This window comes from Lynx rufus, unplaced genomic scaffold (genome assembly GCF_022079265.1).
Source record: "Lynx rufus isolate CCGP_SWC_20201006 ecotype Redwood Valley unplaced genomic scaffold, mLynRuf1.p SCAF_6, whole genome shotgun sequence".
Lineage (NCBI taxonomy): Eukaryota > Metazoa > Chordata > Mammalia > Carnivora > Felidae > Lynx > Lynx rufus.
The window spans coordinates 96,533,132-96,560,682 of record NW_025814878.1 but is presented as its reverse complement, the minus strand read 5'-3'; the positions used below and the strand labels follow the sequence as shown (position 1 = coordinate 96,560,682).

The following is a 27,551-nucleotide window of genomic DNA, read 5'->3' as shown; positions in this document are numbered from 1 at the left end:
TCCCCCATTTCTGCCCACGTCAGGCATAAACTTGAGGCAAAGTCATGATACATCACTACTTTTCAAAGAAGCAGACAGTCACCCACAGGGAAGAAGAAATAGCATTTAAATGCACCCCACTCTGCCCCACTCCCTGGCCTTGTCTAGTGCTGCTGTTATGGGCACAGGAGAGGACACTCTAATGCTCTGGTCTTCTTAGACAATGGGCTCACAGCTGACCACAGTATGGAGTGAGGCAGCTTTGGGGTTTCCACCAGTAGCTACAGCAATGTCTTGATTGCAGTTATATTTTTTCTTTTTTAATTTGTTTAACATTTATTTACTTTTGAGAGACAGAGCATGAGTGGAGGATGGGCAGAGAGAGAGGGAGACACAAAATCCAAAGCAGGCTCCAGGCTCTGAGCTGTCAACACAGAGCCTGACATGGGGCTCGAACTCATGGACCGAACCATGAGATTATGACCTGAGCTGAAGTTGGATGTTTAACCGACTGAACCACCCAGGTGCCCCTTTTGCAGTTATACTTTATGCATCAGGTCTCCCCTGAACCCCACTGGCCATTTGGTTGGGGCCAGAAGTGCAGGGTCACTAAACATCGGAACAAAGCCAAGAAGCTCTCTGAAAGGAAAGTCCTCACAGTGGTATCACAGGCCCAGAGCTCACTGAGCTAACCAGTCAAACAGCTGAGAAAGCAAACACTTATTTCCACTTCCCGGCCCCTCCTGGTGGTAACTAGAGACCATTGTACAACGTCCTTACCTGCCTGAGGAGCAGTGAGTCTTGCACCTTTTCCTGGAGCCCTAGTGGTGCACTCAATCTTCCTGGGAGACACATGTCTAATATCACACGGAATGCCTGGGGAGAATTTTTTTAATTAGATAAATGGAGAGAGAGAGAGAGAGAGGTATATAGGTGTGAGGCAGGACAACATGACCCTCCTGAAGTAGACAGGCTCCTATTCTAAGGTAATGAACTGGATGTGAGTAATGTAGCAAAAGTTGTCCCCACCAAGTGAAGGAGGCCAGGAAAGGGAGAGTGCAAGGCAATAGGGCATAGGGCAGCTTCCAGTAATTAGAAAGAAAACAAGGCAATGCAGTGCCATTCACTGAGAATGCACAAGCCTCGGCTGAGTGTGGGAGAGTAAAGGTGACGTGAGATTGTGAGGATGTTTTCCTGCAACCTTGGTATCACCAGCCAGAAGAGCCTCCCACCTGGCAGAATAAAAGGTTCTAGATGGGTACCACAAAAGGATTTCCCAAGATGGAATTCCAGAAGAATCTGCATAGCAAATGCCTGCCCAATCCAGTTTATCAAGAGGACTAAGGAGAAGGGTGGGGAGAGGGGTGGCCTTCCAGTAGAAGTGGACCTTTCTGAAGACACAGCTCTACCCTTCCCTTCTCTTCATTCCCAGGATGAGGACACCCGAGGGAATTACCCATGAATTTTTTTAGTTTTTATTTTTTATTTAAATCCAACTTAGTTAACATATAGTGTAATAATGATTTCAGGAATAGAATTTAGTGATTCATCACTTACTTATAATACCCAGTGCTCATCCCAACAAGCGTCTTCCTTAATGCCCATTGCCCATTTAGCCCATCCCCCCCACCCTCCACCCCTCCAGCAACGCTGTTTGTTCTATATTTAAGAGTCTCTTATGGTTTGTCTCCTTCTCTGTTTTTATCATATTTTTCTTTCCTTCCCCAATGTTCATCTGTTTTGTTTCTTAAATTCCACTTATGAGTGAAATCATGATATTTGTCCTTCTCTGACTTGTTTCACTTAGCATAATACCCTCCAGTTCCATCCACGTTGTTGCAAATGGCAGGATTTCATTATTTTTAATTGCCAAGTAATATTCCATGGTGTGTGTGTATTTATATACAACATCTTCTTTATCCACTCATCAGTCGATGGACATTTGACTTTCTTCCATAACTTGGCTATTGTTGATAGTGCAGCTATAAACATTGGGGTGCATTGCCCTATGAATCAGCATTTTTGTATCCTTTGGATAAATACCTAGTAATGCAATTGCTGGGTCATAGGGTAGTTTTATTTTTAATTTTTTGAGGAACCTCTATACTGTTTTCCACAGTGGCTGCACCAGTTTGGGAATTGCTGTAAATTAGGAGTATGTCCATAGGCTGTCCCTACAGGACTACAATCCCACCTAGTCTCAAACAAACAGATAAAATACCTTAGAGCAGGATGGCATAATGAGTCAGAAGAGGCAAAAATTTCTTCTCCCCACTCACTGCATGCCATAAGAGACACATAATCTCCTACAGCATTTAAACTATGAACTATTTTCAGCCATTCTAACTTAGTTACCTGCAATGGTAACCCGGGCAGGATTGTCAAAGAAGTCTCCTGTAATTATAATGTCTGTTTTTCCCCCAAGGCTCCCAGATTCTGGAAACACAGATAGTATTTCTGCAAAAGAAAAAAAAAAAGTAAGCTTCTGAACATAGAATATAGAATGTGACCCAGATAATATAATAATAGAAGGCTATCACTAATGTATTCCTTACTTTAACTTTCTAAGACCAGCAATGCTTGGAATTTTTTCTAGTAATAGTCACTTAAAATGCATATAATAAGGACTTACCTATAACAATATGTATAATACATATAATACAGGATCAATATTTCAAAGGAAGGGGAGATGCAGTCACTCATGCTAATAGCAGAAATCCTTACATACCATGATGCTTTCTTAGGAAACCTGTCACCAGATCTCAAGTATTCAATTTACAAGTCACAGAACAGTAGGTTTTATGTTATGGAGGAATCAGCTTTGGATGCACCGGGCCAAGCCTTGGTTCACCTGTTTGAGTTTGCAGTTTGCTCTAAGCAAGAGAATGAATTGCACCATCTTCAGCAGCCTTGCCCTCCTTCCATCCGACATGTTCTTCTCCCTGTGTACACTCACCACCTCAAACATGTTTTTCCATGCTGCCTCCTGACTGCTTCAAAATCCCACTGTCATATGCCACATATCCCCCAGAATGTAAGATTTTCTGGTCCTTTCCTCTCCTATGATCCAAACTTGACCATTCTAAGTTCTATTCCCTCAAGGGGAAACAGGAGTTGTCTTCTCCAACAAACTGAAGACACAAAGAAGCTAATTATGAATGGTTATGGGTTTTATCGGGGCATTTCTTATGTAAGCTCCTGCCTATGAAATAGTATAATTATGACATGCTGGGCTAGCACAATTAGAGAGAGTACATGAAAGTGCAGAGGGGAGGATTAGGAATAGAGCTAGGGTCTATGGAATAGAAAGAAATTTCTAGAATTGATTCCTGAGCTGAATCTTAAAGTGTGAATTAAAACTGGCCAAGTGAAGGAAAGAAATAAGGCAAAGGATGTTTAAATAAAGCAAACGATAGCCTCTGTGGAGAGAGGCTTCATTTAAGGTCCATTTCTGTGTTGCTAGAATGGGAAAGACAGAACAGGATAAGCAGATGAGGAAGAGACCAGAGGCTGGTACCATTTCCTATTGAGAGTGGGAAGCCTTTAGAGGGTGGTAAGGGAGAAGCATCAGATGTGTGGTGTAGAGAATGGTGGTGGTGATGTAGAACATGGATCTTTAGGGGACAGAAAACAGATCGGGGCACCTTGGAACCATTGTGGCATGCCAGGCAAAAGATGATGGGATTCTGAATTGAGGTAGTGATTGTAGAGATAGAATGGATACATCATATTTAAGAAATTGATAAGGGGTCTAATTGCAATCAGTAATCTAAAACCTTATCAAGAAATCGATGGGAGGTAAAACCAGCAGAAACTGGTGACTGAGTGGATTAGAGAAGAGAGAGGGGAGGAAAATCATAGGTGAATCCCAAGATTCTTGCTCATTTACTTCTTTCAACAGCTTTTGGAGTTAGAAGGACAAACACCACTTTGTCCACTTTATAGATATTTAATTACAGCTCAGAAAGCTAAATGACTTAACCAAAATCATCAAGTAAAGAAATGAATGCCAGCCCTTGGGGAGCTCAGCCCAGTGTCCTTTATAATAGTCCATATTCCCTCTCCCATAGCCTCCTCAGCTATAAGAAAGTTCTAGGGGGCGCCTGGGTAGCTCAGGCGGTTAAGTGTCCAACTTCAGCTCAGGTCATGATCTTGTGGTTCGTGGCTTAGAGCCCTGTGTCAGGCTCTGTGCTGACAGCTCAGAGACTGGAGCCTACTTCAGATCCTGTGTCTCCCTCCCTCTCTGCCCCTCCCCCATTTGCACTCTGTCTCTCTCTCAAAAATAAACATTAAAAAAATAGTTCTGGCCTGGAGTTCTCATCCCAAGAAGACATCAGTACTGGAAATATGAAATAGCTATGTGATTAGAGATTCCTGTCAGCCTATCTGGCTGGTTCAACAGTGTTAGGCAAATTCACCAGGAATCTTGGGGTCAGATGGCCAGGAGAGTGGACGTCCCATCATAAATTGTTTACGTGCATAAGATTTTGAATTGGATCTGCATTTTTCTGGCACTGGGACCTTTGGTTACTTTGTCCTTCTGGGTCTGTTTCTTCATCTGTAAAATGAGCCTAGTACTGTCTCATAGTGGAATTAATATTGACAGTGCATGTACTCAAACTACTCAATAAGGGCCAGCCAGTAAGTTGCTTCTTCAAACTTATTCCCAAAGAGACTAGCTATACTGGTTAAAGAAAATAAAGGACGGGCGCATGGGTGACTCAGTGAGTTGAGCATCCAACTGTTGATTTCGGCTCAGGTTATGATCCCAGGGTCATGGGATTGAGCCTTCCATCGGACTCCACCCTGAGCATGGAGCTTGCTTGGGATTCTCTCTCTCTCCCTCTGTTCCCACCTCTCTAAAATAAAAACAATTTTTTTTTAATTTTTAAAAGATGTTAAATAAAAGGCAGAGATCAAAATTCAGATTTTGTAGAATTATCCTATCTAGAGAGTAAATAGCATTTGCCCCTTGACCTATGAAATGTCTTGCACTTTTGGCAAAGGTTGATCTTATTGCCCCTGGAATTTGCACCTACTTCACAGACATATCTTCAGTGGCTTTGGGATTGTCTTCAACACTGAAGTCTAAGTACTCTTCTTTAGTGATCAACCCTCTACTACTGAATTGCATTCACAATTTCATGCAATTTCAACATTCATTTTTTTTAGTATGGAGGTTTGCTCATCTGATAGCAACACTGTAGTCTAGCATCAATATCAGCAAGTCATAAGTTGCTGGATGAATACTCAACTGTAGTTTAGCATCAATATCAGCAAGTCATAAGTTATTGGATGAATACTCAAGGTGAGGTGTTAAAGTAACTGAAAAGATGCACTTTTGTACTTTTCAGTGCCATCGCTTTTCCATCATTTCTCAGAACATACAAGGGTGACTTCCTTTCTTTCATTCAGTTTATATCCACAAACTTTGCATAGAAGTCCATGATCGAAGGGCGCCTGGGTGGCGCAGTCGTTAAGCGTCCGACTTCAGCCAGGTCACGATCTTGCGGTCCGTGAGTTCGAGCCCCGCGTCGGGCTCTGTGCTGACGGCTCAGAGCCTGGAGCCTGTTTCCGATTCTGTGTCTCCCTCTCTCTCTGCCCCTCCCCCGTTCATGCTCTGTCTCTCTCTGTCCCAAAAATAAATAAACGTTGAAAAAAAAAATTTAAAAAAAAAAAAAAAAAGAAGTCCATGATCGACCCTCTTTTAATATGGCAACCACATGTGACACTCACACAAGCAACTTATTCTCATCCAAAGCCTAAGGGTCTTCCATCACTGTGGGGACAGCCTCAGGTGTTCATGGTCATAGAGAAATGGACAGGAAAAAGGGAAGGAGGATTCTACATTCAGCGAGGTGTGAGGGAAGCAGTGAGGAGGACAGGGAGAAGGAAAATTGTACCTGAATATGTCTGGTACAGGAAAAGCTCCTGTTTAGCACTGACCAGCCATGCATTCTTGTGTACCATGGACCTTCCAAGACAAAGTTTTGTTTTAGGTGAAAAAAATCATTTGAGTTTGCATTTTTTAAATTGGCTGCCTAAAATGAAGATCATGGGCCAACCTCTCCTGATCTTTATAACAGTTTAGATACCAGTTCCTTTTGACAAATAGAGAATGATACCGATGAGGCAATGTATGTTTTGCGATTTAGAAAATTTTTGTATGACAATGATTACACCTACTTCACAGGGTCACAAGCATTAAATGGAATGATGATGTGAAAGGTCCTGGTAAAGAGTTGGCCTACAGTAGATATGCAATAGATATTAGGGTTATTCCTTCCTAAATTCGAGAGAAAGAGAGAGCCTCCATATCTGGGGCTATGTTACTGCAGGTAATTATGTCACTATCACCACAATGAGATTAATATCAGCTAGATAGCATACTTTTAAAGAAAATCCCTGACAAATTATATAGTGTCAGAACATTAGGTAAGGCATGCAGGAATCATTCACAATCATGATTTCCTCTCCAAAGCTCTATGAAATTGGACCCTTTCCATCTTGAAGAAGGCATTTGCTAGACAACGCATTTCATGGAACTATGTTCTGTTTTAAATTTACAGTATTATGAGATTACTTTTTACTTAAGACCTAATTCCCAAAATTTTGTGCCATCATCCCATTGAAACATCTACAGTACCTCAAGACACAATTATATTCACCTAAGTAAGAGAAACCAAGCAGGTTTCATTATGCTAATCTGTCTGTTTGGAATTTTCCATTATAAAGCGTTCAAAAAAGTAAGCAAAACAAGAAAGAGATGGATAATACAAAATGATAATAAATCTGCTTACTCCTCATTACTTACTTTCCTTTGTTAAATACTGAGAAACTAACATTCTGGGAGCCTGTAACAAAAAGAAAGACATTAACACAAGAGTCTGCATGTATCATCTGGGCCAGGCCATTGCTACCCTAAACCCAAGGACTCCAGATATCACCAAGTGACTGCCCAAACCCGTGATTTCATTAAGAGTGCCCAGAACAAACACCTCCCAGATTTAGCACCATCAGTGTTGACTTCCAACAATAAAAGGATAAATGTAGTAGCGTAAAACAGATAAGAATTACAGCAGTCTCACAGTTTGACTAAACATGGGAAGCCTGGCTCTACTGGTTACCAGCTACAATTTTCTCACCTATAAAGTAAAAGTAATTCTACCAACTTCACCAATCCACTTATTGTGAGGATTAAATTAGCCTTTTAAGGAGTTCTCAATACATGGTAATTACTCTTTTCATGCTTGTGAGAAGCATTCTTGAAACAGTATTTTTCTGATACAGAAAAAGAAACAGAAAAGACTTTAAACTTATGCCACTTCCTGAACGGACCAATGTAGTTGCCTTCCACACGGCACTGCAGGGTCCCAAAACCATGGTCTTCCTGAAGAGGATAGCTAGAGAGAGAACCAAAACCTGAGGTGAGAATTATCAGACAACTCAGAAGTTCTGACTCTTTAGCCAAGAAAGTAAAAAACAAAAGGTGAGTTGGCCAGCAAAAATTGGTAAATACTTAAGGCGTAATGAGTTCATGGGAGCAAACACTAGAACAGTACTAACTAGAGTTCTTGTTGATACATATGCTATCAGGCAAGCATGCAGTGCAAGAGACAAAATTTAACTTGCCCCCAACCTCTTTTCAGACCTCTCCATTCTTTCCAAAACCTTTACAACAAGAAGAGAAAAACCCTTAAAAAAAAAAATCTATTATTGGGGCTCCTGGGCGGCTCAGTAGGTTAAGTGTCCAACTTCAGCTCAAGTCATGATTTCACAGCTCATGAGATGGAGCCCAAGTAGGACTCTGCACTGGGTGTGAAGCCTGCATAAGATTCTCTCACTCCCTCTCCCTCTACCACTCCCCTGCTCACATTCTCTCATGGTCGGTCGGTCTCTCTCTCTCTCTCTCTCTCAAAAAAAAAAAAAAAAAAAAGGTGTGAGTATGTGTGTGTGTGTGTGTGTGAGAGAGAGACAGAGAGAGACAGAGAGAAACCCACATAGAAGAACCTAAAAGCATGTATTAGGCAGGAAAGGCACTCACCAGCTTCCTGTCTGCCTGTTTACAAGAGAGCAGGCTGTGACCCAGTTGTCTCCTTGAGCTTCCAAGATCAATGGACTGGATAAAAAAAATGGGGTAAAAAAGACATGAGACAATAGTGTAAGTCTCTCAGTAAAAATTCCTAGCAAAACTCAGAGGAAACACTGTTATGAGCATTCTTCTCTGGATTTATGGGGCATCACTGAGGGTGGCCAAAGCCTGTCCCCTGAGGAGATGTTGAATCAACTCTCAGTCTGAAGGTAAGCAATGCATAGCACTGTTTCATGGTCCACACCTTCACACTGCAGAAAGAGCATTTCCCTTTTCCCCCAAAATCCTCATCATACCCACATTGGCTATATTGAGTCTACATAGAACTACTGTGAAGTCGATGCCTCCATTCCCCTTTTCAATGTTATATCCCTGACCAAGGCTGACATGGGACCAAGCAGTGAATGTGGCATATTATTAAGGATGTACTTGGGGCTTGTATCCTCCACAGAAAGAGTCATTTCCTTTCAAGATGAGTTCACCACTACTTAATGCCAAAAATGTAGATCTGGAGGGTAGCCAGATCATGTTCTCCTCACCTAGGGCAGAATCACAGAGATGGAACAGAAGACAATACCCCCATCCTTTCTAGGAGTACAAGGAAAACCAGTCACAAGTATATAGAATCCACTCAGCTACAGTAAGACTCGGTTTCTTCTACCTTATCAAGCCTGGCTATAACTACTTCAGATATTGCAAAATCACAGTTGCTTAAAGCCTCCCTGAAACACAACTTCAACACATTGCCTCTTGTTCCTTTCCTTCCCTAGCACGCATGATTTAATAGTACCACTTTCCATTTTAAAGTGTCTGGCCATCCTCATTATTCCCAGAAAACAGTAAAATTCAGTGGCTCTCAGTGCCTTCTTCCATGTTTTCCTCTGATCACACTAACAGAATTCCTAAATGCACAAATGGATACCAACCTAAGAAGGAAGTTACAATGGTCTTTGGGGTTCACATGTCGTTTTACAAAAAAAAGAAAAAAAGAATCATTTCAGCCTGAGAAACAAGGGAGAGAAGGGGAAGAATCGAAAAAGAAAACCCACAGATGCAGTTACAGCACAATTCACGCTGAGCCCAGAGTGACTAGTTGTCAGTAAATAAATGGACCAACTTAATCGACCAGTTGCAATTACATTAACAAAGTTTGCTGAAGCCCAACTCACCAGGGACCATAAACTGCAAAGAAAACAGCAATTCTGTGCCAACTGCTCACAATTTATTGCTATCGGGGAAGCTGGTCTGAGGAAGCAATCCAGCATGTTTGTAACTCTTTGAACACAGAAACTAACACACGCTTACCTATCAATGTACTCCGCATCGCAATCAAAGGTTTCTGGTCTTCCAGTGATAATCCAACCATACACATGTATTAGTTCTCCTGTTTTAAGAAGATTTTTGAAATGTAACACACTTCGCTCATACTGTAAATTATAACATAAGCAATTTATTTTTGGTACCATCTATTTAATACAGCCAAACTGGACATGACTCAGAATATTAATGCTTTTTTACAAACTGTACAACAGGAAAGAAGTCTCAAGTATGATCCAGTGATCAATATTACACATTAAAAAGTCTAAAATAATTATTGCAATCACAGAGTCAATCAGCTACGTACAGAACACAAAAGCAAGAACAGGTCTTCCCCACAGTTCTATGAAGTATGAGGCTTTCGGGAAGAAGGGCCAGTTTCCACACACTGACTTGTTCTACCCTCTTGGCTGTGTGTAGATCATCACCTAACGTGGGATTTAAGAACACGGTGCCTTGGGGTGCTCTGCATTTCATGACACTTTCCCCTGGGCACTTGCTAATATGGAAAACCAAGGAGGTTCATGTCACATGATCTGGATGGGTATTTGGGGATATTAGACTTTCTTCCAAATCTCAGAGGACAAAAGATAAATGTCAAGGATGACCCAAATGGATGGGAACTCAGAAAGCATGAGATAGAACAGAATTACAGCTTAAAGATGGGCAATTGCACATCTCATTCATTCAAAAATTATGCTCATGTTCAAAGATAGAACAAATTGAAGACCTGCAAACAGTTGGGGTCAGCCTTGCCCACTGACAAATGGATGACTTCTACTGCTGAGTCTCCTCTATGTGACTCATAGGGATTTCCACTAGGTAACAAGTATTTACTTAATACACCCTCTTTTGAGTTCAAGTTCAAGAGGAAGTGCAGGCATCAGCAATCCCCCCTCTCAGCAAGGTGGACTCTTGGTACTGTCCCTACCCAATCTGTTCATAGTTGGTGAGAAAGGAATCTGTGGTGAGAAAGGAATCTGATGTCACTCTTTCACAAAGAGTTTGGGGGCCCCTACCGGATGCTACATGAGCTGATTTCTTCCATAGTTGAAAACACCTAAACTCAGTTCTGTAGAACTACATGAGGCAAAGTTTTAAGCAAGCACACCATAGTAAGGTGATATAGTTCAATTTCACCAAACAACCCCACAACCTGGAAATGTGTGCCTTCCAAATAATTAGGAAATTTAACCATATACACTGTAATCTTACAGCATCACAAACAATGTTAAGAGATGAGAGCAGTTTTGGTTAATGAGGCAAAACAACAAAGGTGGAAAAGAAAAGAGCATTTAAGGGGATCATGAAGTCACTGAAGGCAGAAGACTTTGAATCTCTTCATGGCCACATTTAAAGTCACAAAAGAACATTACCAAGAAGTTGTTCCCTTCATGCTGTGGGTGCTTTATTAATACAAGAAGACTTTTGTCTGTGGTCACTGGATGACTGACTGGCACTGAAACCATGGGAACCTTCCGGGAAGTATGAGAGCCACTCACTGTACAGATGAATGGGTAGAAGGGGCTGGAACCTAATGTCTTAGACAAAGATCACAGAAATGGAGAAAGCCTAGACTCTGGAGTTCTTTGTTACTATTAACAACTGGCAAAATAATTTCCCTTCATTTTAATAGAGCTAAAGTATTAATTCCCTGGCTTTGATGGGCATGATTTCTTGCTTTCTTGGGCACAATTTTAAAAATTGGAAATAAGTTCTAGAAATTGGGAATTTTGTGAGTGGTTAACAGTCTTGCTTCTAAATAAAGAAGTCCAATAGAGCCTGAGAAATGGCTAAGCCAGCCTATGGTTCTGGGTGATTCTCTGTCACAGTGGAGAACTGTTAACCACATATAGAAACTCAATTGCTAATGGAACATCATCTCTCCTGTCCCCACCACCTCCCCCATCTCCCTGGCTGCTATTCTGGGCAGACTTCCCAAATGAAATGAGAGTAATCATCTGGAAAATGATTTCAAAGATGTCACCATGTGGATCCTACCCGGAGGGACCACTCCAACAAGGCCAGCCACCAACCATTCCCCCAGAAGGGGGAAGATACAGTGTGCAGCTCTTGGACTGGGTGGGAGAAACGGGCCTGACAGATCCGTGTCAGCCAATGTCCCACTTCACACCTCTCATGGCAGGCCCCTTCCTCATCCCTCACCCTGTGGACTTCTGCCATCTAAACAAGAGCTTTCTAACAGCAGAGCAGCAAGGACCCAAACGTCTGCATGCGACTTTTAGAGCACATTTTCTTTTTAATAAAACATGATCACGTCTTGATTATTCAAATGGAAAGGAACAGATCTCTGAATAACCCGCATAAAAAAAAATCATGCTGGAATCATATTCTTCAGTATATAATTTAAATACACACATACATAATCCTGTGTCTACACACACACACACACACACACACACACACACATACACAAAGGGCAAATACTCTTCAGCAACTCAGATATTCATTGTGACATTCTCGAGCAGTCAAGACATTCAAAACTAGATCAGTTTATGCATTTAGACACAACTACATATAAACATTTAGCAATTTGTATTCCCATAATTACACCATCTGGAAACCCTGAACAAAGGGAAAATCTGAAATAGACCTAGGAATTTGCCAAGAATCAGACAGCAAATTATACATAATCCTAGTTTGTATTTACTACTTAGTTGTAAGGCAAGCTTAGCGATTCTTGAACCTATTTCTTAGCTGCGATACCCTCTTTTATGTAAATCTCAACCTTCTCTCTCTTCTTCACTTCTATCCCCTGGCCTTTGCATGCCTGTGTGCCCTCTAATTCACAAACAAACCCCCAGTGTAAGGATCAGGGTTGCTGGCCTTGCATGTGGTATGCAACACCACTCAATGCAAAACAAAACAATGGGTACACCTGCCCACTCTGGATTCTGCCTGCCTGGGTGCAAATCCCAGCTATACACTTAATAGCTGACTTTAAGCAAGTTACTTAACCTTTTGGTATCTCGTTTCCTCATCGGCAAATGAGAATTATAGTCCCTATGTCATCAGGTTCTTGTGAGGATCTGATAAGATAATATATGCCAAACACTTAGAACAGAGCCTGGCTCACAGTAAAGTTCAAAAAAAGTTTGCTATTATGCAAACAACTATAAAATTAAGAACAATGATGATTTTTATTTCTTCCATGCTCTGGCAGTACCTGGTTTGATTTTGCTGGCCTCTTTTCCTTTTCATGTTTGGATTCCTTTTGTTATCAGTGAAGTCACAGAGCAAAAGAGCCCACAGGTGAAACCAAACCAGATTAAAAGTAAACCAGAGGTTGACATTTATTTTCAAACCAGCATCAGAGAAGTTCAGTGTTCCCATTTATAGAGAGCACCCACCTGGGTAGAAGAGTTTTCAATAGCTTTAGCAAAGGGATCCATAATTATTCCTATTTTAATAGGAGATTTCTTACCTGGCACTCCACTCGGTGGTATAACGTGGTAAACAATGGGTGTCTGCCCCCTGGAAAACTGTTCAGGAAAGGTTATCATAAGGGAGCATTCCATTAGAATATCACAACCACAGACAAGAAGCAAAAGTCATTCCTCATCGGATATTAGTCAAAGATGGTAAATGGTTACACTTCCTCAAATAAATGTACATCTATTTCTTTTTATCCTCATAATACAACTGTGAAGCAGAGTTAACAGGTATTACTATAGTTTCTCCACAGAGGAAGTAAAGGGAATTTTACCAAGTTCATGTAGCTCTCTGTCCTGTACCATATTGCCCAAACTTTGGCAAGTCTGTTTCCACCAGCCCACCTACCATAGCCAGGAACACATTTCACCAGAAAGATAGGTAGGTAGGCCACCTTTAGAATTCCATTATTGTAACTTGGTATTTTGGAATCTTGAAGGATTTTAATTTTCTTGGCAAAAATTTGCTTACTTAAGTTGAAAGGATTGCAACTTAAATTATCATCAACACCTTTGTAGGAATGAGCAAGCTACAAAAAACTGGAGTTGGGTGGGCACACAAGTGAGGTGTTTGTTGAGAAAATGGATCATGGCTCTCAGGAGAAAAAAGGATTCAAATGATTCAAGGAATGGGAAGCAACATTACTCTTTGAGAAGGGGGAAAATAGCCCTGATGGAAGAGGTGGAAGTCTATGAAAGCCTGGTCATGGCCCTCCAAATCAGCTTTCTATGTCCCTTCCCCCAAAGTATATTCTCTGCTAATCACATGCTCTAGAAAGGCAGGGACAGTGCCTTACTCAGTCATGGTTATACTCTTATGCATAGCATGGCATACAGAAGACATTCAAATTTTTGTGAATAAATAAAGTGGCCCGATCTGAGATGATTGATATGGTACCTGGAAGTAGGGGGAGAAAAAGACAAGTCCAGGAATTTCATCTTACCTATAGGCATCTGAGTTAGTCCAAGATTAGTGCATTTCATAGTCAGGGCCAGTGTGAACAGAGAGGCATAAGGATGGACTGACCAGGCCAAGGTTTGACACATGAGCTAACAACATTCAGGAAGAGACTTGGTTTCCCCCTCATGTGACCCTCACTCTCAACCTCCTCTAGATGCCTACACAGCCTTCATTCCCCATAAACTACACTGCTTCCCACTTGCAAATCAAGCGAAAGCAAATTATTTAGCTTGGCCTGCTTCCAGCATCCCAGGAGTTCACCTTCCCAGGCAGAATACCACCAAAGAATAACTCCGTTGTTAATCAACAGCCCTAATCAGAGGAGAGAACCAACAGACATTTCAAAAAAGCTAATGGTGGCTCGGCAAGTGTAAGTTTTATGTATTGATCCACATGGCTACACAGCCTGCCATCAAGGCTAGTTTCCTCCTTCTAAAAGAGGGTTAGAGAACAGGTCACAGAAAGTATGTACAGTCAGGAGGTCAAAGTAAGAATGCCATGACCTCACCAATTGGGAGCTGGCTCTGATCTCACCAAAAGATAAGGATTAACACAATTCCACATGCCCCTGCCAAACATGCACTCCACACCCTGGACTCCCAGCCTCCTACTGTACCCAGGCCTTCACCTCTCCCTGAGGTGCCCTTGGACACTGCCATTGGAAATATATCCTAGGAGCCTCATGAGGTAGAGTAGTGGTCACCACCTCCCCTTCTCACAGACATTAGAAACTGAGGCTAAAGTACAATCAAGTCCAGACCAAATAAGGACACATGCGTCTGGATTTCCAGTTTGAAATGTAAGATCTACCACTCAGTCTGTGAGCCTTCCACCAGAAGCATGGGGGTGGGGGTTGGGGTGGTGGCAGGGGGAATAGAGTGACTCCTTGATCACTCCCTCCCCTTCCTCAACATGGTGGGGTGGCTCAGAGTTAAACCTCAGAAAGAGCTTCACTTGTGATTCCCTCTGAGCTGACATGACATAAAAATGGTGTATTTCTAAGGAAAACAGGCTCCGTCCACCCACCAAGCGAGAGACATGACAAAGTGAAAAATTAATGAGCTTCCAAATCAAGCTTCCCGCACGCTGATCCCTGAGCCGGAGTGAGGTCAGCCTGAGTGAGATGGGGGAGAGGAAACACAGCAGATCAGGATAGCGAAGCCACAGCCACCAGCTGCTTGATAAACCTTCTGTGAGTTGTTCAAACTTGTCAGCGCCTGCAGCAGGCTCTTTGAAGTGGACTGGCGAGATGGAATTAATTTTTAATACTCACGGTTCCCCCAGTCCCAAAACAAAGAGACACACCGTGTTTTATTTAGCTTGGAATGCCTCTCATTAACTGCATCCCCTGGTGATTTTTCATCAACTCGCCAAGCTAGACGAAGCACTTGAGGACTTGTTTTCTTTAATGTGCAATTTTAGGAAGTGCTTCTCTTCTCTCCCCTTGCTCTCCCTCCCGATCTTTAATAAGTAGGAAAACTACTATCTGGGGTGAAAGGAACATCAAAACCAAAAACAGCATGGTGGTTAGGGAGGGTGCCTGGCCATCCATCTGCTGTTACATCTACAGAGACAGTGTAGAGGTGGTGGTGTGGGTCTTAATAAGAATGGTTTTTTTCTTTCTGCTGCATATGTGCAGAAGCAAAATTCCAGAAAACAAGCTTCTCTTGAAGTGAGAGACAAGTTGTTAAATGTGAACTGACAGCAAATTCCAAATTTGTAAATGGACTGCCTACATAAAGAGTGGATGGTAACAGGGATGATTTGGGGGGATGAATTCTTGCTCTAAAGGAGCATTAATGACTAATACTGTTATGAGCAACCCTTCAACAGAGGCACCCTATGGGAAGTACGATCATCACAAGGAACACTGTCAAACCTCAACCTTTTGTGAAAAGTCTAGCACCTTCCCTTTTGAGAGATTGGTGTGAAACTAACCTGAAATGAACAATAGGCTGAACCAAACATAAAATTAAGACCAAGTATACATATTGCTTCTCCAAAATAAGTTAGGCATTAGCTCATAAACTCTCCCTCTCTCTGCTTCCATTTGGCTCTAAGTTCGAAGGAGAATGCCATCAGCAAATGCCCTTTCAATCTCAGGTTGGAAAGGGTAGCAGAAATAGAGTACAAAGCAGAGGCAGAGGTACAACTTGGGCCCTGAGTTCCTTCATCCTACCAAGACTCAGGAGAATTGCAGCTATAAAATGAAACACTGACCCACGATGATCATCTTTGTGGCTCCTCTATGGGCTTACAGTTTAGAAGATTTAAAGTCTGACACAGGTTCAAATCCTAGTCCTTTTCAATTCCACATGTAAGTGAAATCATACAGTATTTGTCTTTCTCTATCTGACTTATTTCACTTAGCACAATACCCTCTAGTTCTGTCCATGTTGTTGCAAATGGTAAGAGTTTATTCTTTTTTATAACTGAGTAACATTCCATGAAGGAAGGAAGGAAGGAAGGAAGGAAGGAAGGAAGGAAGGAAGGAAAGAAAGAAAGAAAGAAAGAAAGAAAGAAAGAAAGAAAGAAAGAAAGAAAGAAATAGATGGACATCTGGGGCTGCTTCCATATCTGGGCTATTATAAATAATAAACATAGGGGTGCATATCTCTCTTCAAATTAGTGTTTGCATTTTCATCAGATAATTATCAGGAAGATAAATCTCTGGATCATATTTCTATTTTTAATTTTTTTAAGAAACCTGCTTACTGTTTTCCACAGTGGCTGCACCAATGTACATTCCCACCAGCAGAGGGAATACAGTCAATAATATTGTAATAACTCTGTATAATGACAGATTCTAACCTAGACTTATCATAGGGATCATTTTGTAATGTATCAAAATATCAAATCACTATGATATATACCTGAAAGTAACAAGACATCATATGTCAATAAAAAATTAAAAACCAATTTTTAAAGAATCCTAGTTCTGTCATTTACTACCTAGAGGACACAGGAAAATTATTGAGGAGATGGGCAAATTATTTCATCTCCCTGAGCCTCAAGTCACTCATCTGTAAAACCACGATAATAAATAGGTACCCCATATAATTCTTGCAAGCATCAAATTAATGTACATAAAGCATAGAACCTGACATCCAAGTGCTCAATAGTTAACTTGCACTGGTACAGACTCAGAAACCCCACAACCACCATCCACCTTTCTTCTTACCCTGGCGAAGCAGACCCTGACTTGTAAGTTGCCTGTCGATAGCACAAAAACTCCCTCAGACAGCAAACACACATTGCTCCATCCTTAGAACCCACCTGGAAAGTACAGTTGTCCCGCGGTCCTGGACTTGGGCTGCCTACCACCTGTCCCCCAGAGTGCACTTCCAGGTAGTACAGCCCCTCATGTGCTTCAGACAGCAGGGATCTGCAGGCAGAAAGTGGATGTCCTTGTGAATCAAAGACAGAATTACCAAAGCCAGCCGCCCCACCTGACCACTTTAAATTTCCTCCCTGCACCTGTGAAATGGCACTTACCAAGGATTCCTATGTCTATTTGCCTTCTAGATCCACTCACCTACTAGACTTTAAAGATTGGATCCTCAGGAAACCATCAAAACCCTAGAGGAGAAAGCAGGAAAAGACCTCTCTGACCTTAGCCGTAGCAATTTCTTACTTGACACGTCCCCAAAGGCAAGGGAATTAAAAGCAAAAATGAACTACTGGGACCTTATGAAAATAAAAAGCTTCCGCACAGCAAAGGAAACAACCAACAAAACTAAAAGGCAACCAACGGAATGGGAAAAGATATTTGCAAATGACATATTGGACAAAGGGCTAGTATCCAAAATCTATAAAGAGCTCACCAAACTTCACACCTGAAAAACAAATAACCCAGTGAAGAAATGGGCAGAAAACATGAATAGACACTTCTCTAAAGAAGACATCTGGATGGCCAACAGGCACATGAAAAGATGCTCAACGTCACTCCTCATCAGGGAAATACAAATCAAAACCACACTCAGATATCACCTCACGCCACTCAGAGTGGCCAAAATGAACAAATCAGGAGACTACAGATGCTGGAGAGGATGTGGAGAAATGGAACCCTCTTGCACTGTTGGTGGGAATGCAAATTGGTACAGCCACTCTGGAAAACAGTGTGGAGGTTCCTCAAAAAAATTAAAAATAGACCTACTCTATGACCCAGCAATAGCACTGCTAGGAATTTGCCCAAAGGATACAGGAGTACTGATGCATAGGGGCACCTGTACCCCAACGTTTATAGCAGCACTCTCAACAATAGCCAAATTATGGAAAGAGCCTAAATGTCCATCAACTGATGAATGGATAAAGAAATTGTGGTTTATATACACAATGGAGTACTATGTGGCAATGAGAAAGAATGAAATATGGCCCTTTGTAGCAACGTGGATGGAACTGGAGAGTGTGATGCTAAGTGAAATAAGCCATATAGAGAAAGACAGATACCATATGGTTTCACTCTTATGTGGATCCTGAGAAACTTAACAGGAACCCATGGGGGAGGGGAAGGAAAAAAAAAAAAAGAGGTTAGAGTGGGAGAGAGCCAAAGCATAAGAGACTCTTAAAAACTGAGAACAAACTGAGGGTTGATGGGGGGTGGGAGATGGGTATTGAGGAGGGCACCTTTTGGGATGAGCACTGGGTGTTGTATGCAAACCAATTTGACAATACACTTCATATATTGAAAAAATAAAAAAATAAAAAAAAATAAAGATTGGATCCTTCGGCAAAATGTAATTGTTTTACTGAAAGTCCTTAAAATTAAAAAAAAAAGAAAACCTGTCTTGTTTGTCAGAATCGTAAGTTCAGGGACTTTAAGACTTGGAAGGGACATTGATAGTCTAATTCTAGTTTCCATTAAAAATTTTTGACAGTTCCAAATAGATTAAGATATTTATGTGTGTGAACACCATAGGTCAGGAGCAAAGTGGGGCTTGAATCCTAGGCTCCTCCTGATAAAAGGAATTGATTTTACGTTACCCCAAAAATTCTTGACTTCATAATATTCAAGCAGCCCATGAACACTTCATATACCCATCAAGAAAGTCCTAGACCCTCTCTCCTCTTTTCACAAATATCACAGTGATTTCTCTGCCTCTTTGGTGCTGCCATTCATGTTGATTTTTGTAAGAGGGGGAATATGATCAATAAGGAGCTAGCATTAAGAAGTGTGTCCCCTACAAACCTTCTCATCAAAATCTTCAGTATGACTTTAAATATTTAAATCTGCACCATCCAATGCCATGGGTGGTTAATGAACACTTGAAATGTGGCTCATCCCAAATAAGATGTGCTAGGAGTGTAAAATATACACTGGATTTTGCAGACTTGGTGTGCAAAAACTATATAAAATATATATTGTTAATAATTTATATATTGATTACATATGAAATAATATTCTGGATATGTTGAGTTAAATAAATTATTACAATTAATTTCACTTGTTTCTTTTGACTTTCTAATGTGGCTACTAGAAAATTTTAAATTACATTTGTGGCTTGTGTAATGTTTTCATTAGACAGTGCTGATTTAGAGGCTATGATCCCTGTTTTGGTGAAAGCAGATACATCTTTATGATAATGAATATGAGAGTACTGATAAAATGTGCATTTTTTTCACATTGGAATGTTAACTGAACAATACTTTTTAACCAACAAGCACGTATAAGACATAGTGTTTCTTTTCCTCTAAAAAGATTATTTACATCAATGGTGCATCTTAAAATTATTAGTATGGGGGACACCCATATTAATTAGTATGGTTCAGTCTCAGTTGGTTAAGTGTCCGACTTCAGCTTAGGTCATAATCTCACAGTCCGTGAGTTCAGCCCTGCATCAGTTTCTCTGCTGTCCACACTGGGCCTGTTTTGGATTCTCTGTCTCCCTCTCCCTCTACCCTTCCCCCCAGCTCTCCCTCTCCCTCCCTCCCTCTCTCTCTCTCTCTCAAAAATAAATAAACATTTTTAAAAAAATAAAATCATTAGTATGTTGGGATTGAGGGGATAGATCCTCAGAGTTTTGATCTTCAGAGTTTCATGGCAAGTTCTTGCAGGAACTCTATGCCCAAGTATACCATAAAACCTAAGGAAAATATGCAACCCAGTTTTAAAACCAACAGCAGGGCTATAAGAAAGTTCAGTTCAACAGACATTTATGGAGCATCTTCTCCTCACAAGATACTGTGCTAAGTACCGTAAGGACTACAAAGTTGGTGTCAAACACATCTCCTGTCCTCAAGGCACTTAATTCTAGGATGAATGTGAGAAGTGAACAACAGGCATAAAGTCATGAGAAACGTAGAACTGAGGCACAGGGCCACTGAGGCCACACATGCCATGCCTTTGTGTAAACTGCAAAAGGTGCTTCCTCCTCAAAGGTGTCGTAACCATCACTTGGATTTCAGCCCCTATTTGTCCCCCTTTCAAAGAAGGGAAAGATCACACTCAGTTGTATGTTCAGGGAAGAGGTGACTTTCGCAGGTTAGGATTTCCGTAGACAGAAATGGAAGACAGGGAGCCTTGCTGAAGGAGGGAACAAAAAACAAAAGGAAATGATTTTTTTCTCTCAACCAATGATCCACTTTCATGCAGCATCTCTAAGATATGAGTGGGAAAAGAATGAATGTGAAAACTTCGTAAGCCAAAAAAAAAAAAAAAAAACTTAAGTAGGATGATAGATAGATTACCTGGAATCCTATACAAATCATACCAAAAAGGAAATACACTGAGGAATAAAGCAAATTTCCTTTCCAACTAGTTTTGGGTTTATGCGCAATCATTAACGATTATGCCTAGTTCAAAAGATGCGTTCTTTAGATGGTAAAATGGCACTATTTATTGAAATCTTGATAGTGACAGAGCTCCTTACCACCACCACCAACAAGAAAACACAGATGAAAACACAATCCAACCCCTCCTTATAAATATCTCAGGTTCTCAAAAATCTTCCTTATATTCTCATCCTCCCTTAGGCCCTAGAGCCCTGATAGGAAACTCTGGTGAAGGGTATTCACAGGCAACCTTTTTAAAGCTGTAGCTGATAACCACAGTCAGCAAGGGTTGCTCTACCAAAATCCACGGAGATAAGCAAAGCACTCAACCTGTCTGATCTTTCTCACATGCTGACAGGAGTACCTGGTCCTGCACATCACCAGTGGCAAATCCAAGAAGACAGGAGAGACGTCACAAGGGATGCTCGGCAGGCCAGGCACAGCCACGTTCACCAGGTGTATCTCCAGCTGAGAGCCATTGGTAGGATAAAGGAGCTCTAAGTGCAAACCTAAACACCAGGGAAAAGGGAATTTGAGGCTAAACAGAGCTGTAATCCACACAGAACATAAAAACATGGCCACACAGGAGCACTGTGAGACACTGAGCTTGCCTAAGGATTAAATTACTACTCCTCCACCCGAAAAACAAATAACCCAGTGAAGAAATGGGCAGAAAACATGAATAGACACTTCTCTAAAGAAGACATCCAGATGGCCAACAGGCACATGAAAAGATGTTCAGCGTCGCTCCTTATCAGGGAAATACAAATCAAAACCACACTCAGGTATCACCTCACGCCAGTCAGAGTGGCCAAAATGAACAAATCAGGAGACTATAGATGCTGGAGAGGATGTGGAGAAACGGGAACCCTCTTGCACTGTTGGTGGGAATGCAAATTGGTGCAGCCGCTCTGGAAAGCAGTGTGGAGGTTCCTCAGAAAATTAAAAATAGACCTACCCTATGACCCAGCAATAGCACTGCTAGGAATCTACCCAAGGGATACAGGAGTACTGATGCATAGGGGCACTTGTACCCCAATGTTCATAGCAGCACTCTCAACAATAGCCAAATTATGGAAAGAGCCTAAATGTCCATCAACTGATGAATGGATAAAGAAATTGTGGTTTATATACACAATGGAGTAGTATGTGGCAATGAGAAAAAATGAAATATGGCCTTTTGTAGCAACGTGGATGGAACTGGAGAGTGTGATGCTAAGTGAAATAAGCCATACAGAGAAAGACAGATACCATATGGTTTCACTCTTATGTGGATCCTGAGAAACTTAACAGGAACCCATGGGGGAGGGGAAGGAAAAAAAAAAAAAAAAAAAAAAGGACGTTAGAGTGGGAGAGAGCCAAAGCATAAGAGACTGTTAAAAACTGAGAACAAACTGAGGGTTGATGGGGGGTGGGAGGGAGGGGCGGGTGGGTGACGGGTATTGAGGAGGGCACCTTTTGGGATGAGCACTGGGTGTTGTATGGAAACCAATTTGTCAATAAACTTCATTAAAAAAAATAAAAATAAATAAATAAATTACTACTCCTCATTTCCAAATGCATTTATGACTGCTGTGTAAATGAATGTTCTCATTTACGAGTGTATAAAAAAAGAATTTTCTCTCTCTCTTCAGGTCCATCCACTTAAATCCAGGAATTTTTCAGCCTTCAAAATTATTCTTTACACTGGTACAGGTGGGTAAACTAAGCCATGGTTTAGAAGTTCCCACATACAGGGGCACCTGGGTGGCTCAGTCAGTTAAGCGTCCAACTTCGGCTCATGAGTTCGAGTCCCGTGTGGGGCTCTGTGCTAAAAGATCAGAACTTGGAGCCTACTTCAGATTCTGTCCCCATCTCTCTCTGCCCCTCCCCTGCTTGCACACGCTGTTTCAAACATAAATAAAAATATTTTTTTAAAAAGTTCCTACATATAGAATCATCTGCAAGGAAGCAAACCAAGATTTTGGGGAACACATTGCTAAATTCTATGCTGCACTCTTCCCTATCTCATCTACAGTTCCTAGGGTCCCATCCCCACAGCTTGGGATAAGAAGGTGGATACAGGCATAAAATGGTGTGATGTGCTCTGTTTCTGTGATATCAGCAAGTGAGCATGTGGAAACACAGAAGTCAGTCAGTGGTTCCAACACCCTTCAGGCCCTCTTTTATACCTGTCCTTAGCCAAGGAAGAAGACTCACATTATTTAGGATTCTTAGTAAGTAAGAAACTTGCATTTGGTAAGACCCAAACCTACCATCAAAAAGGACTGTGATCCACGTTCCCCCAGCAAGACTACCTTCTTCAGGCTCAATGTGGAAACGCAGGGAAGACACTGTAAATAAGAAAAACACTGGTTTTGAAGTTCAGATTCAATACACCTGCTTCCCTAACGTTATAAAAACAAAATTTAGCATTCCTCAGAATCACCAGGAGGGCTTGATAAAGCACAGATTGCTGGGTCCCACCCCAGAGTTTCTGATTCAGCAGGTTTAGGGTAGGGCCCAAGAATTTACATTTATGACCAGGTGCTGCTAGTTCTACTGGTCTGGGGATCACACCTTCAAAACTTTGATCTTAAGGAAAGTTCTAGTCTGATCCACTCTTCTTGGACACCCAAAAACCTAGTGTTCACCAGAACAATCCTGAATTCCTACTTTCTTTGGAGAGGACCTCAAGGACACATTTGGCTTCTAATTAAACACATAATATCTCTTGTTTCTTTCCCACCCTTTAATCAGGTAATCATAATTTAGCCACCAATTATTTCTTACATATCCACTTCCCAGAGAAGAGGAGAAACTTCTAGAAGTTTCTGTTCCTATTTAAATCCTCCTGTCTCCATTTACCATCCTCTAGTTTCCTCCTTTTAAATATATCAGAGCAACTCCCCAGAAGGATACAAAATTCTGTAGATGTTTGCCTTGCCGTCTCAGAGAGAGGCTGAAGCATGGATCAGGGCCGGAATTTCCTTGAAAACAACAACAATACTATAGACTACACATGCTAGGCTAGATTGGGTTCTCCCAGAGAGACCATTGGCTGAACATGGCAACCAAACCCTCATCTTTGAAGATCTCCTGGACATGCCTCGGCCAAGGCAAAGTAAATTCAAGGAGCCATCAAAAATCAGTCAACTCCTCAGTGAGGTCCTAGAGAGGCAACATACTATCTATAGAACATTTTTCAGTTCTTATATCAGAAAAGTCAAAGGATAATCCAGGCCATGCTAACCCTGGGTAGCCCAGGGCTTCCATGTACATTTATGTAGGTGGCATAATGCACAACCAAGGATGGTGGGGAATCAGTCTCATCAACACAATTATTCACAGCAGTCCCAGCCAGGCCAACCCATGCTTCCCCCTCAAAAGTGTATTAGATACTTCTACCTAAAGCAGACCAAAATGAATACCATAAAAAGATACCAAAGGTAAGTAAACTCACAGAGAAAATTAGAGACATGATTTGAGGAAAGAAGAGTTTAATACAAGCAGTTATTAACTGCTTAGACAAGATAAACTATTCCCTTTGGGAAGATAAAGCAATGAATCTAAAAAGAATTACATCACATGGCTCAAAAACTAATTCTAAAAAGAAGGTTATAAATTACTATTAGAAGCTCTAGATTATGACAGCAACCTCCATTGGCCATTAATTCATATATATATATATATGAATGTATATGTGAATATGTATATGAATATATATGTGTATATGAATATATATGTAAATATATATATGAATATATACATATATTCATAGCTATTTAATATATAGCCTATTAAGCAGAAAAAAATAATTTTTAAGCAGAGAAAATTTACACCCAGAGCAGATACTTGAAGACTTTCCCCCAGATAATATTTTAAGTATCAATAAAATAGTTCTCAAGGCAACTGGTTGTGCTCTATCTATAATCCCTTCGAAACACATCCTACTCACCTGCCAAAAGTAGTATTTCAGCCCTCATCAGAGAGATCAGCCAGCCAGTCATCCTGTCCACTTAAATCAATCCTTTCAAAATTGCTCAGATATTGAAAGCATATTCAGTTTTGTTGGAGCAGCATAGCTTTTGTGCTTTATAAAAAAATAAAATGACAAATTACTATCATTTTTTACTTACATACTACTACTTTATGGGGCCAAAACTTGGGGAATTAAGGAAGTGATACCTACATGGCCCTAGAGTCTTCAAATCGACCCACTATCCTCCCAAGCTCAGGAGAAAAGAGTACTCTAAGAATCTCATATAAAATCATCACTATTTCACCTCCTCCCCCTTTCTCACCAACTTATTTTATGCATGTTTAAGCTGGGTAAATACTGATAGCCTCTTTCAATAACTCATTATGGAAAAGCTTAATTTAAAAAAATACTAAATTCTAGATATCAAGATACAAGTTAATGGTAGTTGCGGTGTGAAGGGTAGGGTAGGTTGTTTTGTTTTATTTCTAAAAGTCTCAGGGGCACCTGGGTGGCTCAGTGGTTAAGCGTCCAACTTCAGCTCTGGTCATGATCTCACAATTCATGAGTTCGAGCCCTGCGTTAGGCTCTGTGCTGACAGCCCGGAGCCTGGAGCCTGCTTTGGATTCTGTGTCTCCCTCTTTCTCTGCCTCTCCCCTGCTTGCTGTCTATATCTCTCTCTCAAAAATAAATAGACATTAAAAAAAAAAAAAAAGAGTCTCAGTCCTCCAGGAAACCAACCAACACAAAAAAGTAAAAAGCTTAACAAAGCAAATGTTAAGTATGGTACTGGGTTGAAAAAATGGTACTAATGGGAATTTGGGGAAAACGGTCTCGTCCTCACAGCAGAGGAGAAAGGGAAGAAAGCAATGGAGGAAGAAAAAGCTGGAGCCTCCAAACTAGACCCCATGATTTCAAGGTCTCTCTACCCCATTCCACAGGCCCAGCTTAGCTGACCTATCTTCCTTAAACCCTGTCCTTTACTGTGCCATTTTTCTGCTCAATGCTTTTTAATTCAATGCAAAACCTCCACCACTACTAAAATGACCCTAAGAATACCTCTCAGGATTTTTATCAAGATTAACTGAGGTGCTATATGCAAAGATATTAACACAGGGCCTAACACGAAGGAGATGCCCCACAAATGTTTTCTTTTCAAGGGCTCTCTATTTCCAATGCAAAGCCCTGTCTCTGACTTTTCAGTCTGGCCATGATCTGGCCCCCTACCTTCCCAGCTTTCCCTGGCATGGCTCACCAAACCGAACAAACCCTTCTCGGCACTGGACAGTTCCCCTCACCACCTCTCAGACAAGCCTTCATCAGGTCAGCCCCTTTCTTGGCTCCTGAAGGCGGCTTTCTACACTCCCCAAACTCTCTCATTGCGTAATGAAAAGCTGGCCTTCCTTCACGGCCCAGCTCAGGAGCTGCTTCCTCTGTGGTATCTGTCCCCGTGTTGGTTCCTATGCTGCTCCATTCCACAGAAGGCAAGGAGAGACCAAGGAAAGAGGCAGACAGACCACTCCAGATTGGAAGGCAGCAGGCTCAACATAGCAAGGAAACTTACCTACAGAGTTGTCGTGGGCATCCTCAGGATGAGTAAATCTCTGCACCTGCCTGCCTGAATCTTAAACATTTCATACAGGCCTCAACCGGGTTCAAACACATATACCAGGCAGGTAGTCTCAGCACCACAGTGCTCTCTCAAAGCTGTGTCCGGTGGTCTCTCTCAGACAAGTGGGAAGAGTGTACATTTCAAGCACAGAGGGAGGGAAAAGGAGCCTCCAGGTCAGCTCTCGGGTCAACTGGAGGTCATGACCTCTCGATGATCCCTCCTCCTAACCATTGTATGTAATCTCACCTGCGCCCTCTTCTCCTGTGCCCAGAGTAGTCAGCAAGGGCTTTGACCAGCACCGAGGTGGCTCATTTGACAGCCACTTGGCTGCACTTAGAGGCAGATACCACAGCAACACTATAGGCACATGCAAAAGAAAACATAGATTAAGATAATGATCCTCATTATAAGTAACATTTTTTCCCATCAAGAGTCCCATGATCCAAACCGTTCATTTACCAAGTCTCCAAGGCTCGGGGTCAAACTGATGAGGTTTTGGGGGGTGATAGTAGGGTTCGTGGGGTCCGGAGCCCACGACCAAGAAAGAATTTTTGAGGACATCTTTGGTGCAAAAAGGTGACTTATTGAAGCAGGGGGCAGGACCGTGGGCAGAAATTGCTGCCCTGGGACCATGAGGAAAGACTGGTTATATCTATGGGGTTGGGGAAGGTAAAGTCCAGGGGAAGTTTTTAGTGAGGTTTTCATATGCTAAAGAAGCCTCACCGGATACTGGAGGCCTAGCTATTGTCAAGCTAAAGTTGTTTTTCCCTCTAGCAAAGCATTAATTAACAGGAAGACAGTAAGGAGTTCCTGGAGAAACATTTTACTCTGCCAGCCTCAAGTATTTGTCAATGGGCTGCAGGTTACAGGGAAATTGAATTCTATCCGCCATTTGCTTCTGCCTTTGTTTCACATATCTCTATGGAGGGGTGACAGAAAGGTCCTGCAGGACTGTGATCTCTACCAGTTTATCATTTGTTGTTCCCCTTTCCTTTGTTCTTGGGCAGCCAGGAGTGCCTAGGAATATCACACATATCCCACCTGGGAGTGGGAGGTGGTGTTTGCGGCCAGTCAACTTGTCTTATGCTCCCTCATCAAAATCACTCAGGGCATTCACTTGTGTTTTTGTCATTTAATTAGCAGACTCAACAGGTGTGAACAGACAACATTCTGGCACAGGTGCCTCTTTTAGAGGCAATAATAATGTCCAAAGCCGTCCTGTTTTGGAGGATAGTTTTTCTCATTAGAGACATTTGTGTATTTGGTAAGGACAGACTTTTGCTGGCTATCGTTTAAGGCTTGCTGGGTGAATGCAGTAAGGGCGTCTGTGTGTGCCATGACATCCTACAGGCCAATGGAGGGACAAAGACGGTGGCCAAATTGAAAGGCCAGTTGAAAACAGAACACAC

The 27,551-nt window shown here is 41.6% G+C and overlaps 1 protein-coding gene across 1 annotated transcript in view; it reads right to left on the bottom strand.

Annotated features, from left to right (window-relative positions):
- PKHD1 (PKHD1 ciliary IPT domain containing fibrocystin/polyductin) overlaps nucleotides 1-24,561 on the bottom strand; it is a 484,216-nt gene extending 459,655 nt beyond the window's left edge. Inside the window, exons 1-12 of the mRNA XM_047102754.1 lie at nucleotides 24,510-24,561; nucleotides 22,828-22,905; nucleotides 20,937-21,081; nucleotides 17,078-17,186; nucleotides 12,834-12,891; nucleotides 9,377-9,455; nucleotides 8,024-8,098; nucleotides 7,318-7,382; nucleotides 6,794-6,833; nucleotides 5,883-5,953; nucleotides 2,335-2,436; nucleotides 760-855 (exon numbers count right to left, since the gene is read on the bottom strand). Of these exons, the coding sequence (XP_046958710.1) occupies nucleotides 760-855; nucleotides 2,335-2,436; nucleotides 5,883-5,953; nucleotides 6,794-6,833; nucleotides 7,318-7,382; nucleotides 8,024-8,098; nucleotides 9,377-9,455; nucleotides 12,834-12,891; nucleotides 17,078-17,186; nucleotides 20,937-21,081; nucleotides 22,828-22,905; nucleotides 24,510-24,561 (970 nt within the window). The remainder of the gene's footprint in view (nucleotides 1-759; nucleotides 856-2,334; nucleotides 2,437-5,882; nucleotides 5,954-6,793; nucleotides 6,834-7,317; nucleotides 7,383-8,023; nucleotides 8,099-9,376; nucleotides 9,456-12,833; nucleotides 12,892-17,077; nucleotides 17,187-20,936; nucleotides 21,082-22,827; nucleotides 22,906-24,509) is intronic.
- Between the last annotated feature and the right edge of the window lie 2,990 nt (nucleotides 24,562-27,551).